The 18,651-nt window shown below is 38.5% G+C and overlaps 1 protein-coding gene across 2 annotated transcripts in view; it reads right to left on the minus strand.

The window, feature by feature from the left end:
- The window catches only part of ACOT12 (acyl-CoA thioesterase 12), a 32,313-nt gene that overhangs the window by 1,378 nt on the left and 12,284 nt on the right, over positions 1-18,651 (minus strand). For both annotated transcript variants that reach the window (XM_074932918.1, XM_074932919.1), the window contains exons 6-14: positions 18,167-18,317; positions 14,673-14,792; positions 13,134-13,284; positions 11,315-11,370; positions 9,784-9,844; positions 8,233-8,316; positions 3,033-3,166; positions 1,477-1,605; positions 256-382 (exon numbers count right to left, since the gene is read on the minus strand). In XM_074932918.1, the coding sequence (XP_074789019.1) occupies positions 256-382; positions 1,477-1,605; positions 3,033-3,166; positions 8,233-8,316; positions 9,784-9,844; positions 11,315-11,370; positions 13,134-13,284; positions 14,673-14,792; positions 18,167-18,317 (1,013 nt within the window). The remainder of the gene's footprint in view (positions 1-255; positions 383-1,476; positions 1,606-3,032; positions 3,167-8,232; positions 8,317-9,783; positions 9,845-11,314; positions 11,371-13,133; positions 13,285-14,672; positions 14,793-18,166; positions 18,318-18,651) is intronic.

Here is an 18,651-nt window from a genome sequence, read left to right on the forward strand (position 1 = left end):
AATGAATGACTCTGGAGGTGCCTGGCCATCTCCAGTGCTTAGTTTAGATTTCATTCCTAACATTCACGTTGGGCAAGACAGATTGCACTTTGTGGAACAAAGAATGTCTTAATAACCAAGCTGAACTCTGGGTAAAGTGACTCATTTTTTGTTGTATTGCTGTTACTGTTCTAGACTGTCAGCTCGAATAAGATTATATGCACATGTATATACTACTGGAAAGGAGACACAGCTGAGGTCTGCAGAAGTACTTACTGTACAGGAGCTGTTGCAGTCACTGTAGATCTGGAATCCAGCACAAAGGACTTCACTTCTGCAGTATTCTGAAGAAGGTGGCATAGACTTGAGGGTCACTGACTTTACAGCTACTATGTAGGGTTCACTGCAGGGCAAAGGGAAGAATCAAATATGTCTTCAACGAGATGTTAAAAAAGATACTTGTAAATGACTAGACACAACTACACCAAAGATGTGATTTTTGTATGAAGGCAAACAAGCTCCTGTATGTTTAAAGATGTATGTTAAAAGATTCAGCCCTTTTGAGTCTCATTAAGGCTTTGACACAGATTCCAATCAAGAAGGCTTCTGTGGAAAGCCACAGAACAGTCACACATAAAACACCCACTTCTTAAAACTTATCCACCTCACCATGACCCACATATACAGAATCAGGGCCTGGGAGCAAACCTTACTAAGAGGCTTTACAGCATGGCCCCAGAAAGGTAGGCAGGATTCAGTTCCCAGATGTGGGGGTAAAAAAGCAAACATTGCAGAATATGGCATTTTGGAAGCAGTGTTCTGTCAGCATGAAGAATTACTGAATATAAGACAGAAACTGAGAATAAAGAACAATGATAGATCAAATGATCCTGTTTGTCCATGTTTCATTAGGCAAGAACAAAAGGAAATCTAATAAAAAAAAATCGATGTATATTAAAGTGATGATGAGATTTTTTAAACCACATTCAGCAGCAAAATTTAAATTTAAAAAAAAAAAAAAAGCATCACACTGAGATTTCAAGAAAGGCCAAGTACCTCCTTCAATCAGAAAATCTCCAGAATTACTTTGAATGGGATTATAGTCACTTAAAACAAACAAACTACCAGTTATGTGCTTTCCACTGACAGGCCCTCTGGGACATGTTTTTTTTCCAGAATGCCTGTTTGCAATTCTGGCCTATTTTCCCTCAGGATGGACCACTCCTGATGAGTCACTATCAAAGAAGCAATACTGGATTACACTACAGATTTGTGATGCTCTGAATTTACTTCATTGCACCTTCATATTGCAAAACAAATCTGGTTGTGCAAACTCAAGAAGCAACATATTTTATTTTAAATCAGCTACTAATCTAATTTTCTAAAAAATAAAATGCCATCTTTGCCACCCAGTGACAGGCCTAGATAAAGGTCAACAGTAATTAAAACTGTGGCTCCAAAGTGCTCACAGTTTTAAACTTGAAATTGTATACTCACCTTGGCTTACAGGGTTGCCTTTGAGACACAAGAATCACAAAATCTCTGGATTTATGGCCAGTGATGGGTGGAGATGTAACATAATATATCTTCTCATCTTCATTCACAGCTTGTAGGACTTTGCAAGTTCTGCAAATACATTTAACCCACACATATGCAGATGCAGACCCTGATGTAGGCAATAGCATCTCTTATGAAAAGCACAATATCAACATATATTCCATTCTAACATTAAGCCTACAAGTTTTATGTTCAGTCAGCAAGAAAGAGAGAAAGACAGAGTGAAAAATTGAGGTTTTCTGCAACACTTCATCTGACATCACCTCTCTGTCCCACAGAACTGTTAAAAAGTGCTGCAAGGTGCTACCGCCATGTCTTAAAGGCGTATCTTTTGCATTCTGTCGATTTCTGTTTGGAATTACATCAGCTTGCTGAATGAAAACATTGTCCATCTGACACACCACAAGACAGTCAGGAAACATTTGTAAAATTTTATTCAAAGTGTGTCCTACTCCTTTTGGACAGGGCCACCTGGGTAGGACACACTCTTTCACTGTCTTGGAAGTACTGATCACTATTCCTTGAGTTTTCACTACAAAAAAAAAAAAAAGTCAGAATTTTCCTATACACTGGCAGTAATTGATTTATTTAATTTCAGCTTCTACTGCCTCAGCAATAATCACTGCTAAGCTGGTATTCAATTTTGACCAGTCAATCAGGCTACACAGTAGTCGTAAGAAAGGTGAGATTTTTGGCTGTAGATACAGAAAGTCAACATAGTATTTCTTCAGATTTCATTTGTCCCAAGCCATAAATTCAGCAGAGATTGTACATTTTCAAATATCCCTAAGCTTCCACTTTCACCCTCTGATCTATCTTTCAGAAGAGGATGACTAACTGAAAAAAGTTTCTCCTTTAAGAGAATATTTACCAAACTGGTGTCATATCAACTCAATTCTCTCTAGTCATTATTCTACACCATATAAGGTAAATAAAAAACCTCAAACACCTTTACAGCAATTCTGAAACCCATTCCAATTCTCATACACTTTATAAGATGCTATTTTTCTAAAAATATGCATTTTGAAGAACCCCATTTCTTGCTTTCTCACATTGAATGTACGATGAAGCTGAGCATGAGTGTCCTGAACAATACCAACATGAAGGAGTCCACACTTTGCCTTACTTCTTACAGAGAGCACGCACAATATATCTGCCTCAAATTATATGCAATTTACTAAACTTAAGCCTTTTAAGACACACATGTCTAGGCATGGAATTGTGTTCATTTTAGAAAAGGGTAACCTCTGTCCCAGCTGTCTCTCTTGACAGTCCAGAGCAACTGTGTTTTAAAATCAGACTAAGAACAAATTAAATTTTATTTTTAAGGTAAGAAAAAACAATCCATACTTTGACTAATGAACCTTTAATGTCAGCTTTTACAGCAATTCCTTCTTAATTAGGTAGAAAAGTGTCAACATCTCAAAAAATATTTGTATCCGAAAAGGTTAGTTGTCAGTGGACTCAAACAGTCTTAAAGAAAGGTAAGTTCTTACAAGAAATGTTTGTCCCATTGTTGGCGGAATGTGAAGTCAGACAGAAGGGAGAAAGCTAGATGTGACGGTACCTTCACCTGCATTTCAACTTTGAGTGACAACACATCACCCTCCTCATGAGTCCATATTTTTATCTGAAAAGTGAACAACATATTTAAACCAAATAATTATTACTATAAATATTTTAACACTTACAAATGTTACACATTTAGGACTTAAGCAGATTTTCTCAGGACTACCTATGTAACTATATCTGACAGAAGGCATCTTAGTATTCAAGATTAGTGTAACATTAAAATACAGCACAATGTAAAATCAAGTACGCTGATCGCATACTGACATCACACAGCTTTTATTACGTCGCTTTAGGGATAGCTGAATTAGCTTGCAAGTGGAACTGGATGAGCAGGAGGCCAGTATGACCTTCTCACACTGTGCATACAGAGTCTCTAAATACCCTTCAAGCTGCAGGTGCCTTGGAACAAACTGAGTCATTTCAGTGTATTTTTTTTCTTGTCAGGACCATGTAAATGTCATCATAAACAACATCAGATCCACTTAGGAATGAAGGTAAAAGGCTCTTCTCAGCCTTGTTATAGAAAGTCTCCTCATAGAGACTCCAGAAACTAACGGGGCAGCCTGAGGAACCAATGCAATTATTTTTGTGAATTTGGCGTCAGGTGACAGGAGATAGGACTTTTTAAACCTGGGCAGGTGAGTACTAGTCTAGAATTCTACCATTTTTTTAACCCAAACCTTTAAGCCCTTGAGCCAGGTCGAGTTACATAAATATGGGAAAGCAGGGAAAGGTAACATACAATTTATTAGGAAGGCATGAAATAAACTTTATTAATGTAGGTTTGTGTAAAGTATCTACAGGTGATGGTTACTTAAAGCTTTCCAGAAATTTGAAACTACAGAGCAGAATCCATTGGATGTGGCTCTGGTGAGCAGGAGCAAGCTGGAGTGTGGCCATACTAGAGATGAGCATCCTTGCAGTATGTGTGAGACTTCATCAAAATAAGACAAACCAGGCAACTGCCCTCCCTGCCATCTGGATTTTGGAACACATCCAGCAATCCTGCAGATTGCAGCTTCGGAGAGCTTATCTACAGATATCCATAAGGGACCAAATTTTTACAAAAACACTTTCTGAGCTTTAACAGGGATGGTTTTGTATGATACAGGGTCAGTCCAGTAGCCTTGTCTTTAATTAGTAGTTAGTAGAATTCAGCCACTTCAGCTCTGTTTGTCTATGCAAATCAGTCACACTTTGGCCTATGTCCCCTTCCCCTGAAACGACTCAACATTTCTCTTTCCAAAATATCTTTTTTTTCCTTCTCCCCTATGTGAAGCAGACCGCCTGGACTTGATGATATACTGAAAAACCATTTCAAAGCATAGTTTTGCCTTACATGTCCCACACTTGCAGTATTTTGTCTTATTTTGGGTCTATTTCTAGTCATAGGCCTAAACTCTAACACAGAGAATTCAGAAGGAATAATACAATCCTTGCAAAAGAAGGGCTTGGCATGTTCCATAAACCCTGTATAATGGAAGAAGATGGGTAGAAGAGAGTGCTTGGAATTAGTCCCAATTTTTAATCTGATATGCTAAATGGCTTCTCAAATCCTAGAAAGTTTTACCAGATTTTCATTTCTAAGTGATACAATATTCATGAGCTTTGTCATCTCTGTTGCTTTTTTTTTTGCTTTTTTTTTTTTTTTCTGTATTAATAATTAACAGTCTTTTGGTTAACAGAGCATTTGTTCAACAACACAGATTTTGTATGTTTTCATATTTTTCATGTTTTGGAATAAGAAAAAAAAAAAGCCAACATAATCCAGCAAACATCTTGCTGAAATAAAGTCTGGCATAAAACAAAAGGCCTACAAGCTTTAGAAACCAGATGCAGGATGCATGGATCAATATTGCTCTAAGGCATAGAAGAGAAATCATGCTGTCTTAGGAGTCTTCTAGACTTGAAAAATCACAAAACAAAGTGGGAGGTGCAGCTGTTAAGTGGACATTGGCAACGCTAGATTACTACTATAGGCCTAAAAGTCTTGGGGCTCTATGTGAAAGAGCTCACAGTGCCGCTTTCTACCTTCAAAAACCGTCAACCAACTTGGAGTCATTCTAGTTCCAGGGAGAAGGAGACAAATCTTCTGCATATAGAGAAGCTCACACTGCTTTGCCAAACCTACCTACCAGAATATTTAATTCTAAAACATTTAAGTTCAGTCTAATGTCTCCTTTCCCATAGTACTCTGCCTTCAGACTGATCAGTACTACCATCTGATTCCCACTACTTGTTCTTTCAGCCTCTCCCCAAGAAACCATTTCATGGACATTGAAGAGATCTGTTTGACTGGAGATGCTGCTATGTGTGTCTACCAGAGAAGGCTGAGTAGTTGTTCTGTGCCTACTCCACTGTACAAGGATCAAGACCTGGTATAAGAGTGCAGAGAACCTAAGACCGCAAGATGTGTGTGTGCTGGCCTGCAGTGCTTAAGGAAAGATGATGTAATGTTTAGAGCTGGCAGAAAGCCTTCTTGGAGCTGCACCTATACCAGCATTTAGGGATTCGAGCACACATCTGAATTTGACTGGAGGAGCTGTATAGGTAAAGTCCAGGATAGATTTCACTCTCACTTTCTTTACCAAAGAGCAAATCTAATACACCTAGTGTGTTAATTTATAGGTAAGCATACAGTCACATATCAGCACAAATGTACCTTCTGCCTACTGCTGACATCCACACTTTGTCAGCAGCCTACCTTGTGCCTGCATGTAGATGTAAGTAAGTAAGAAGACTTACTGGAATAAATGGTACACAGCAAGTGAAGAGGCCTGCGTAAGTGTGGTTTGCTACCACTGTTCACTGCATACATCCTTTCAGACAAAAAAAAAGGTAGTGTGCTACCCTGGATCCCTGACACTTCTTTAAGGAATATCTTTAAGTATTCTGACAGATTATGCAGAACTATCCAGAACAATGGGAGTAGATGGCAACTCTCCACCCATTGACAGCATCAGTGTGGTTTGCATCCTACATCCCTCCTGAGATTTTGCTAGATTTAAGATGTGTACTTCCATTGGATGAAAGAACAGCTAGGAAAAGCTACTGAGGTTTTGCCACCAGATAAGGCCTAAATGGCTTAGAGGCAGATCTTACTATCAAGACTATTTTAAGATATTGAGAAGGGGGTGAAAGTTCCTGACTCCAGTAGTACTGGAAGGTACCTGGTGTCTTGCTGAGAGAAAGAAATAACATCATGCTGTTTTGAAATGTCATTGTCATGGTTTGATCTCGGCTGGCAGCCGAACACTACACAGACACTCTCATCCTCCCCCTGCCTGGTGAATGGGGGTGATATCAGAGGGATAAAGGGACATTTGTAGGTTGAGATAAAAAACAGTTTAGTAATTGTAATAAACCAAAACAATAACAGTAATAGAAAGTACAAATGGGTAATGCACAACGCCACTGCTCACCACCCACTGACCAATACACAGCCTGCCCTCAGCCAGCGATCCTGACAGAATGAAGATCCCACCATTGCAGACCAGAAGGGAGAGAGAACCCACCTCCTTTATATACTGAGCCTAACCTCACAGGATATGGACTACTCCAGTGGCCAATCCAGGTTCAGCACTCCAGCTGTGCCCCCTCCCAGTTTAAGGAAAATAACTCTATCTCAGCCAAAACCAGAACAGTCATCCAGAATGTGCATGGGGTTTGTGTTTTTTGTATGAAGTAATTTCTTCATAACATTTGGTGCTGGTCCTATTACAGGTTTCAAGCATTTAGTATTAAGAAAGAAACTGAAATTGTGGCAGTCCCAGTGGATGCAGAAAGGAAGTTTCACATGGATAATAATGCAGTCTTAGCAGAGGCTTGAAAAATAACGCTTAATGATTCAGTCTGATTGTTCAAGCTTGGTTTTTCCAGCATGAGAGCTGTCCATCATCTATTTGCCACAGCACTGTTTGCTGAAAGTTATTAACCACTGGAACAACCTACACATGGAAATAGCAACTTTTCCATCACTGGAATTCCTCATGATTTATATATGCTCTTGCTCAAGTAGCTTATCGACTAGATCCAAGAATAAGTAAGTAAAGTTTCATAGCCTGTGACATGCAGGAGGTCAGTCTGAAAGATTGTAACAGTCTTTTCTTGTCTCAAAACATCTCTGAATCTACATGATCTTAAAGTAAGCTTAGTGACTGAATAACCCTATTTCAGAAACCAAACCTTAAGATATCTCTCAACAGTTTGGAAAATATGCACTGCATCTAGATTAAAACTGAGTTTTCCCAACTAAATTATCTTGCTACTGGTTTTATTAACAGCATCTTCCTACCTTAAAACTGGCTTACACAAGATTCCTTACTGATTCTGATCTTATAACACTGGTCAATGAACAGGGAGGTGCTTTGCTTTCAGGCTTTTGTACTTTTTAAATAGAAAAAGGGCAGAAAGAAAAATAGCTGAAAGAAAAAACATGCACAGAAAAAGTCAAGTGGTCTTCTGAGAAAACAAAGACTGAAAAATCGGGTATATAAATTGCTGCTACCCGCCCACTGGCAGTGTCCATTTGGAACCATCGCATGATAGTGACTGCTACTTAGAAATTTCTCCCATGCTGCAAAACTGGTAAAGGCAGAATATTACAGACAGCCACACCCATTTTGCTTATCACAGTGATACAAGAAGCCCCAAGAGCACTGCCTAAGCAAAGATGTTCTAGTTTGGTGTTTTGCTGGAATCAAGCAATTTAGCAAAACCACAGAAGCACATCAGTTGTGGCAAAGAAAATGCATCACACAAATGAGATGGTAACTGTGTTTTTACACTCTGCTGTGTGTTGCTCAGCAAGCACAGCTGATCAGTTGCTAGCAAGCCAGCCCTTCTGGGATCCCAAGTCCTGTGTTGATTCACAACCCATTCAGACCATCTTAGAAGAACTCTTTGGCACTTCCAGGTTGCAAAGCACTCTGGACAATCAGAGGTTGCTTTGCAACATTTCAGGGCAACTGCAGTTTTGGTTTTCAGACCTAGCCACTGTAAAAACAAACACTGCCTAGCCAGTGTATTTATTTACACATGTAAAACAATGTTTTTCTCTGCCCACCTCTTATGGTGAGACATAACTGAAGTGGCCATGTAGCTATTACACAATTATGCACTTACATCATCCAGCATACTGGTTATTTCCCATCCCGGTTTTGCTGCTAGCTGTGCCAGTGCAGCTATATTGCTGTAACTCACGTATGCCTGAAACACAAGAAACATTTCTGAAAATGAAGTGGTAAAGGTACATTTCACTAAACATTGCAGAAACGAGATGCTCTTTTTCTGTCAATCGCAAACAAATACCTATTTTCCCCTAAGTGTTTTCCTTCCAGAAAACACAGTCAAGTAGTTTCTGAATTAAATACTTTCAATAGCCAGATGATGTGCTCACATGGCTGTTGGCAAAACAACCTTAACTAAACAAAAACATAATACTACTTTTGGTTTCTCCAATTATGAAGCAGTGCAGAAAAACTGTGACCACCAGAGATGTAATACAGGTAACCTCTCAGACCACTAAATTAATGGGTTTGTCCATCTTCCTCCCAAGTAATTAAAACCTACTAGAAAATTAACCTCTTCGTTGCCATCAAGCTGTGGTTTATCTTGACAACTGCTTTACACAGCAGGCTCAGAGCATAAAAAGTGAAAATATATCCTTTATTTATGTTTGACTACAGTGGATGGAGTTCTTCTTTAATCACTGCATAAAGAGAATAAAGCCTTAGACTCTTTAATGACAGATTTTAATTTAATATTAAATAAATCTTAAGCCATTTTTATCATTGTGAGCATATTTATATTTATTGTTTTGCAGAAAATAAATGCTGCTTCAGACAGTGGAAATGCCACTGTTAACAGCAAATCACTTGCTGCATATAATTTTTATTTTTTTTTCCATGTAATGGAAAAAGACCTGGTAAAATTTCTGGGAGCCACTGAGATCTTAAAAGCAAAGAAAATTTAACCACAAAAATTTGACACTGAAACAACATTTAGGGTGTCTATAAATCCATCTAAATTCAGGTTCGTCTCTTCATTTCATGACATAGGCACATTCTGTGGCCTAGGATGTCCAAGCCAGAAACACATAATTCTTGATGCAGAGTGTCTAGAAATGAACATTTTCACCTCTCCTTCTCATAGAAAGAAAGTTTACACTATTTCACTTTTCATCTGTCTGTTGGCATTGCCCTGTCTCTCCCCACACTTTTAGCATTTACTAAATGGTCTCCTCACAGCAATTTTTAAGAAAGTCAGTGTCTGAATAAAGAAAAAAAAAAAAACAACCCCAAACTAATTCCTCTACAGGAGAATTCAGTTTTTTTATGACCTGGGGACATGGGGACATAAATCTGTAGGAGACCTTACTACTCAGCTGCTTAAGGGACCACCTGTAAAAAGAGTCTATCTTAAAGAAATCTTTTATGATTTGTAAGAGATTTACTCTTAAATCAATAGGGAACCATCTACTCTCTTCTTTCAGAATTAAAAAAAACATTCCTTATTTTACATTTATCCATTCTTCCATGACTGTTTTAACACTTAAGTACACAAGGTCCGCTCTGGAAAGTGATATGGTCTGTTCAACTGTTTTACACATCCAAAAAATGTACAGATACATCACTTTTAATACAAGCAGACAGTAGGATATGATCCCCAGATTACCTGGTTACTTCTCTCCCAGGGATCAGAAGGTTTGTCTTCTTTAGCAGACAGCATGCATTTTCTAAAACAAAATTAAAAGAAAAATAATAGTGTGAATTGGTTTTTTACACTTTTCTTCTATATATGCTAGAAACAGTCACTTCTACAGGCTTAAGTGTCTTCTAAGTACAAATATTTTACCATTTTTTGGTTGTAAGACAGGTTTGCAAGAATTCCTTTTTCTTGCCATGAAAGATGGCAAAAAAAAATAACCTACAGAGCCAGCTATTTCTAAGATTAGCATCCTCTAATAATTTCAGTGGAACTCAGGCAAAATTATTTGGAAAGTTAAAAAACGTAACAGCTATGTTTGAGGCAACTGTGACTACTTAACTGTGATGGATGTACTCAACCGCCCCTTAACCAAACTTGCAGTGGTTTGGTACAGGCTCCAAAGGAGGTAAAGGCCTGAGCTGTAGCTAGGCCAGGAACTCCTCTGGGAAACCCACAAAGGAACAGAGTGACCCAGTGAGCATATGAGCTTGGATCACCAATCATGCAATTAACAGCTGAATAGCAGGTTGTTTTTCCAAGACTCATTTATCAAGGAACAAATAAAGTTGTGGGCACAAGGAGTCTCATGCATACCTTTCCCATTGTATGCAATCTGACTATGGGCCAACCACTCTATCCCATAAATATGACAGCCTAAGTGAGCCTTCTCTGATCTCTCCCTGCTAGGCAGTGAGGCTGCATGGCAGTGATCTCCCTGTGAGCTGGGATGTCTCTTAAGGTTGCTCCTCCACTCAGAGACCTTTTACAAATGACAGACTTTGGATAAGCCCAATTCAAGTTCTCCCTGGATGGTAACTGGGCTGCACACCAGCTGACTCTCCCATTGAGCAGGGATGCCTCTCAGGTTTTGAGATTCTTTATCTGAGATTAAGAGATCCTTCCTTACCCAAGGCAGAGAGATCCCTTATTCACAGCAGATCCTTGGTAAATGACTGATAGCATGATGAGTTAATATCAATGAAATCCATGTAGCTAATTCCATTAGACATAAACTGTTGTCCCAATCTGAGACTAGGGCTAGATCTAGTTGAATCCAGACTCCCTTCTGATAAGTTTAGGAAGCAAGGGGGTCCACTCTGAATCTCGTGACTCAATGAGAGAGTCTCCCTTTTTGCATGTCTGGTCTCTGTGTAAATCACTCTAGATTGATTCTAACTCGATTTTCTTTTGTATGTTTCTTCTGTGTAGCAAGCCATAGAGTGAAACTTGCCAGCAAACCTTGTCAAGTCGCACTTTCACAAATTCAGATCACTTTTTGCTAATACATTTGAAGGTGATTCTTTAAGTGATCTAAATCTCCCATTCATGACAAGTAGGCATAATCAGCAGGATTCTAAATCAGGATTTGCGACAAATTGAGTGTAGTTGACAGGATCTCAAATCACTCATCCACAATATTAACAATGATCACATTTTTAGAGCATATATTAAAAAATAAGGTTTTCAAAATCACATTCGCCTTGTAACCCAACAATACCTGGCTAGTCGAATTCTCCTTCGGGCAATAGCTCCATAGTATCGCCTCAGGCCATCCTTTATAAAAGGTAAACCAGACAGTAACACATCTGATTATTTTAGGACACCCTCTTAAAAAAATACAACTAAACCCTATTTTTTTATAGATGGGCAAATGCCAGAGTTGTATTACAAATAAATAAAGAATTGTACTCTGTGCATTAGACTTTCCCCAGATTAACTTGACTCAGTGATTCACTTCTGACTTGACAATATTCCCTTAAATTTGCAAAAACAATCAATAGAGAAGTTGTGTCAGACTAGCATTCTCCTAGCAATTTTTGGGTCCTAAACCAGTGGCAGTGCACCATACACATCTATTCTTTCTAAATGTGCCACCCACCAAATAAACTAGTAAGCCAATTCATCATCATCTGATGTTCAAAGCACAAAGGAAGCACGGAAGAATCCTTATTCTACTGCACATGGATCTGGGACACAGAGAAAGCACTGTGCAAATGGATGTGATCTGCCCCTCAAGGTGGCAGGTCTTTCCCTTCCCCTACTGTTACTCTGCCGGGGTGGATTTTTTTTTGCAGCACAGAAGTGACTGAAGAGCATACACCACACCAAACTGCATTAAAGGTCAATAGGACTTGTTATCTTGAAGGGTACGTCACTTTGAAAAAACTTATTTTTCTATGCTTTTAAGAGCTGACATGTAGCTTCTGGAATAAGAAGAATCTCCAGATTAGTGGATCTCAGCCTTTTTTAAACATAAGAATACATAATATTTTTTTAAGACTTCTCTTACCTGTTTTGTAGAGCACTGCCATACTAGTTGTCAAATGTCAGTCAAATGACAACCAAAAGTTTAAACTACCTTGAGCACATGCAAATTTTCCCAGATTTGCTTGCTTGACTTTTGAAGGAATGGGTGTACATGTTTCTATCTTGATATTTAGCTTGTGGATGGCTCTCTGAGGAGGTCTTTAAGGGAAGCACTGTTTTTCTGACAGAAGCTAAATTGCTATGGCTTTTTTTGGTTTGTTTTTTTGTTTGTTTTTCCTCTTGGAGCAGTCTGTAATGGGCAGTAGTGAACCTTACTGCCTCACCTAGTACAGAGGACACATTGATTTATAGGTCCAGTTGCCATCCTGTGACATAAATGTTAAGTTCACTGATGTTAAATAATCATTTAATTTCTGTCTATACTGGCACTCTAAAAATTTCATAATTGGAGAATTAAGGTTAATGACAGGTGACATCACAGCAAATAATTCAACTATAGTATTCAGATGGCTCAGTGTGCTTCATGAACCACTTTTCAGGGGAACACATGCTGAGATCTCCATGTCATAGCAACCAGAAGCCCACTTCTGTCATGGGATTCCTACAGACTTCTTTATTAACTCTGTTTCTCATCTTTGTTAAGGGTTTATAAAAATAAACTTTATTCACTGAACACTTAAGAGTCAGTTTTTTGCTGTCTGAGCGGCTTCTAGTCAGTAAAAATTGCACAAGACAGATACAAACAGGTGCAAAAGTCTGTAAAAAGCAGATTCTTTTGCCCTGCCCATTAACTTCAGAACTTCTAATGATGACTACCCTCCACTACACCTTTCAGTTTTGGATGACTGAAGTTAACAATGACAAATCTCTCACTCAAAGTCAAAGATTTCATTTAGAGGTTTTCTGCTTTGCAATAAGGTGCATTTCAGTGCACAACCTTGTTTAGTCCTTGCTTTCCTAGCAGGATTACAGTGTGACATGCAGTGTGCTGGGCTGGACCACATAATCTCATGTATGCATTCATCCTACTCCTGAGAATGACAGCTGACCTTTGTAGTAGGTTTGATTCTAGGGAAGGTGAGCAGCTCTCCTTTGTCATTTACAGCTTTAAAAATGAGAAACGCGCTGTTAATGTGCCGTGCTTGGTCTTTGATCCATTCTTCACAGTTATATGCCTCAACACGGACACCAACCTCCACACTGAAATAGAAGTTTAAATTAATTATTGAACTACTACAAGTGATGCAGCCATGAGATATACTACAAAGGGCTGCTGTACACTTTCCTGTGTGCAGGAAGCCTGACTCAAATACCTTGTATAGTATACAAAATAAATTACTCAGTCTGAATGTACACATTTCAGAAATAAAATAAAATAAAAAGTGGTACTAGAGAAATAGCATTAATAAGAAAAACGAAAATTGAGCTAAGTAGCAAAATGAACACGAGTAAGCATACTGTGAAAACAAACAGCAAAAGTGATCAGGATGATATTGATTTGACATTCAGCAGAAGCATATATGAAGGTAATTCATGCCCCTACTGGCATTCTGAGGGGACTAAATACACCTACAAAGAAAACAGCCATAAAACAGCAATGACAGGATAACATTTGTCTCATGTACAGTTGGAGCAGGAATTACTTTAGCTTCTGCCTTCTTGTAGCTTGTCTTGCTATACTTCTTGCAACTTCTGAACATGTTCTCCTGCTGAAACAGGGCTCCACATCAGATGTGTCACACCCTTGGCATAACCAGAGGGTCTGTTGTCCCAAAGCACCATTTCTGTAAATGGGGAAATAGCCTAGAAGGGACGTACTATCCCTTTGCCTAAGGTCAGAGGGGAGTCGTTCTCTGAGGCAAATATAACAGTATCCCTGAAACTGCAGAGGAGATAGCGTATGCATAGGAGAGAGAAAGAGACAGTAACCATTAGCAGGCAGGATCTGTGCATGATTGGTCAACAGCCACATCACTAAATTCCAGGAGCAGGCATTCAGTGTGCCAAAAATCTATGTTTCACGCTTACAGTGACCATGTGCTCAACTGAAGATAAAATTTCAGCATGGGCTGTAGCCATTTATTCCAAACTGCAACTGGCAAAGACTCACCCCTGCATACACCCAAACCAAGGCTGGGAAGAAATAAACAAAACAAAGCATGAATTTTGCCAGTAACCAGCAGTAAATAGAACTCAGATCTGTCAATGATGCCAAGACAGGAAGATCCTGGCAGCAAGCTGAAGTTTTCTGAAGAATCAAAGGTGTGGGACCAACTCATCCCTTGAAAATCTCTGAATTTCAGAGATATACTTATGGTCTGAGCCTGCAGAACTGGGATTTGGTTACAAATGATCTTTAAATTGAGAGTGAAAGTCAGAGAATAATTTTTTTTCAGATTTCACTAAGTAAAGAAAGCACATATAGACAGATAGATACAGAGACATAGATAGATGTAGATATCCCTCAAAGCCCCAGCTGAAGAATAATTCATTAAATAATGCAAATCTTACTGATAGCTGAAACCTGAAAGCTGCAGTCAGGTTGGTGCTGGAGAAGTCAAGGAAGACAAGTAGATGAGGAATTTTACCTATTCTGAAATGTATTGTTCACAATCGCATTGAAGACAAGGCGGTCGCCCACAACAGATGGTCCCCAGAATTTAAACATATTGACTGATTTCAGGATGGGATATGAACGACAAAGGCGGCTGAAAAAGAAAGCAAGAGAGACAGAGAAAATCATACAGTCATGTTAGAGAACCTCCTTTGTTAGGTTTGAAGTGGGTAGTGATTATAACAACAAGGTTAGCACAACCTAGAAAATAACTGTATTACACTAATTTATTCCATAACCTACTGAAATACAGTTAACATGTTCAGCTACAAGAGGACATAATTCAAGCTTCAAACATAATAATACCACTTACGTTGTGCTGTTTCATTTTCAACACACTTTACAAACACTGACTAATTAATACTCACTGCTTGATATTATCTTCTTTTGGAGCCAGACTGTGAACCCCTTACCTACAAAGTAGCCACTTGCTTCACGGAGTCGCATTAATTTCTATATGACTGCATCAGGAGTAGGATATTGTCCAGTATGTAAAAATGCCAGATCATAAAGCCTTTAAACCATTAAAAGAAACCTGGGCAGGAGATTGAGCACCAGAAACAGCATTCTAGCAAAATGTCAATCTATCTATTCTTTTAATTATTGGTACTCTTTTCTTGTTTGTCAGATGTTTTCTGCTAGTGTTGCATGAAATAAGACTAAAAAACTACTCATATAACTACCAAATATGTAGTTGGTTTTGTTTTGTTTTTTAATTTGGTCTGATTTAATAAATTATGTGCAGTTTGCTTCTGGTGCTGACTTGGGAAACTCATCTTTGCACATACAAAAGAGACAGAAAGATGTTGAACTGATCACTCATCAACGCAGTAACACAGGACTATTGGCTAAATTTCAAAAGCTGAAAGCACAAACACAAAAATCTTAGTAATTCTATTCCCTTTGTCCTTCCAATTGCATAGTGCATCCACTCACCTGTCTTTCCTTATTTCAGACCTGATCCTGGACTGTGTTCAATTACACGCAGTCAGGTTCAGCTGGGTTGTTCTACTGGACCTCTTTGAAGTGCTTGTGAAATAGCCTATAGCCACTCTGGCAAAACTTTGCTGGCCTAGTACAGAATACTGTCTGGGCCAGGTGAGTACCCTTTCCAGGAACATACGAGCAAAGATACTCTTTGGACAGATACAGTGGACAAAGAGATATACACCTGATCAAACCCAGCTACACTGCTAAAGGAAAAGTCTTGCAATACTGTGTCATCTACAATAGGGAATTCCAACAACGCACCACTTTTCTGAACTTCACAGATGTTCCAGAAAAAAATCTGCAGTACAGATACAGCTTAAGGCTTTGTGGATCAGGATCTAGTTTGCAAGCTTTCCACAGCTGGCAAAAATTAGGTTTCTTCAGCAGTTCTAAATGTAGTCAAAGCCCCACTCTTTACTGGGATCTCTGTGCATCACATGAATAGGGAACAATATACAATAATGTCATTTATTTTTAGACTTTGAAAAAACATGCTCCGTCCTCATCTATGTGTGCAAAACTCCTCAGTAAGAATCCCATATGCACATCTGAGAATAGATTTTTCATTGTGCAGTTTTTAAACTTGAAAAATACAGCTTTGTAGTGTTCCTAGCTTTTAACTCAACTGCACTCTGCAAACTAATGTGCCAGTATTGTTAAACACACACAATTATCTGTAGCTAATTAATTGACTGGTACATCTTTTTAATAGACTAATAAATTCAAATGACTTTGTGATTTCATTAAGAATAATTTGCTCTTCTGATTGGAAATGGTAAATGGTGTTCTTATTTACAATGTTCACTATAAAGATGCAAACACAATTTTTGAAAATAAAGAGGAACAAAACAGAAATTTGGCCTAAATACTCAATTTTTCCCGGAAAACTATGCACTGAATGCTTTTACTGCAAGTGTAAGAAATAAGAAAGGACAGATCCAGTTCAAACTATTATTACTAATATTCAAATGGATTTACTGCTATCTGCAAGATTTCAATTTCCTGTCCAGGCAAAATTGTGGGAGTGGTGGGGGGGAGAGGGGAGAAAGGAAGGCCTTTAAAAGACCTTTAAAATGCCTGTAGAAATGTATTTGTCAAGGGTTAGCCCTCCTCTTCCATTCTTCCATCAGAGTTTGTGGCCATAGCAACTCTTAACTGGCACCTTCAAAGGTCAGGTCTAATTGTGAGTGGCCTTGCAAAAGGTTTGTAGCAAGACTAGCTATTTCTCAAGCACAAACTACAAAATCTCTGTTCTCAACAAGCCTCTGTCACCAGCTATTATTTCTGAAATTTTCAACATGACAAATCTTGTTTGACATTCATTAGTTCAAAGAAAATTTTTTCAGTACTCGGTTTGCTGATGTTTTCCTTCTCTTTTTAAACTTAATTGTGACTCTCACTAGCTAAAATCTGTCAAATGAAAACAGGTAAATATTTTGGGTCATGTTATGGCAAAAATCTGAAACAATCCCTTTGAAGTCAACAAAATTACACACTGGGGTAAGGTCAGTGCATTCTAATATTACTAAAACAAGCTGTTTATCCAACCACTACAGAAAATCTGTTGTTATCAGTAAAACTACTGGCTACAAATCAAAACTATATGAATAATGAATGGAGAAGTCATTTAATTATTAAAGTTAAAAAGTGAAAACATATCTAACATCCCTGCAGTGAATTAGGTCACTCAGTATGCAAGGAGAATTCAAACTGAAACTCAAGTGTTGCTTACAAAGAAGCTTTGTACAGCATCCAAGAACAAGGAAGGAGAAAAACAATGGCTTGATTTCAGGGGAAAAGAAATTAAATTATTATGTCTAGGCCATACTGAGAAGCAATAGTAGGCAGTGTCACAAAAATACTTTGCACTTACTACCTGAATATGTCAGAGCTAAAAACAGAGCTTTAAACTGCTAAAAATATTACAACTCATAGGATGCAGGACTCCAAAATACTAAAAGGTTAAGTGACTTGTGGAAGGTTATGCATCCATTCTGTGTGTGCACCAACAAAAGAGAACGTGCTTCTTTTGATTCTTCTTCTCTGACTTATTCTTTCTTCTGACATAAGGATCTGCAGACTAGAAGGCTGTTCACTTCTGGGTATCAATTGATAGAGGGTCACTATCTGTTTTATTCTGATTTAACAACTTTACTTTTTTAAAATACAACCACAGGAAGTTTCTAATCCTATGTCCAACGCTGACTTTCTGCAGAGATTCTCAAGAGGATAACATACCCTCTTTTGCCTTAGGGTCTGCATGTAATAGAAGAATAATATTTGACTCCCACAGTGGTGTGGCATGCTGTGGGAACTGTACCACACAAATAGTTCAATGGCCTCCTGCAATCTGAGGAGAAAGAAAAGTCACAAAAGTTTGGGTCTGTATTTTTCATAAAATAAATCCCTGTGAAACCCTTAATATTAACATCACATCCATTGAGAACCATGTGTAAAGACTATGATGCAGAAAAGTACCTTGCTGAAATACTTGCCACTGTCTCCATCCAAGCCATGATCTGGCCACCAAAAGTGTTTCCATGATGGTTTGCATGAGGAGGCTGGACAAGCTCAATACTCTGTACTTGGGTAAGGTCAGTTGAAACTGCATCTTCCTCTTCAAAAGTATCTGAAATATGGCAGAAATGTATTAATGAATTATTTCAGCTAGTAACTTTGATAGGCAAGAACACTCCCAGTTACTGAAGTGTGCCACTTGCTTCAGACACAATGAAAAGAAGAAAAAAGGAAGGACAGAAAAGATATCTGTTCTTTGCAAAGGAAGCAAGAGGCTAAAGATTTCCTCCGTTCTTCCAAGAGACACAAGAGGTGGGGGATGGTGCAATCCACAGTCTATCACAGCAGAGTGAGTCTTCCCGGCCCTCACTATATCCTTTAAAGAAGCTCTGTAAGAAGCAGTTATTGTGAAACTTGGCTAGTGGTGAATGCAGGAGCCAGCAGCC

The sequence above is a fragment of the Athene noctua genome, chromosome Z (genome assembly GCF_965140245.1).
Source record: "Athene noctua chromosome Z, bAthNoc1.hap1.1, whole genome shotgun sequence".
Classification (NCBI taxonomy): Eukaryota; Metazoa; Chordata; class Aves; order Strigiformes; family Strigidae; genus Athene; species Athene noctua.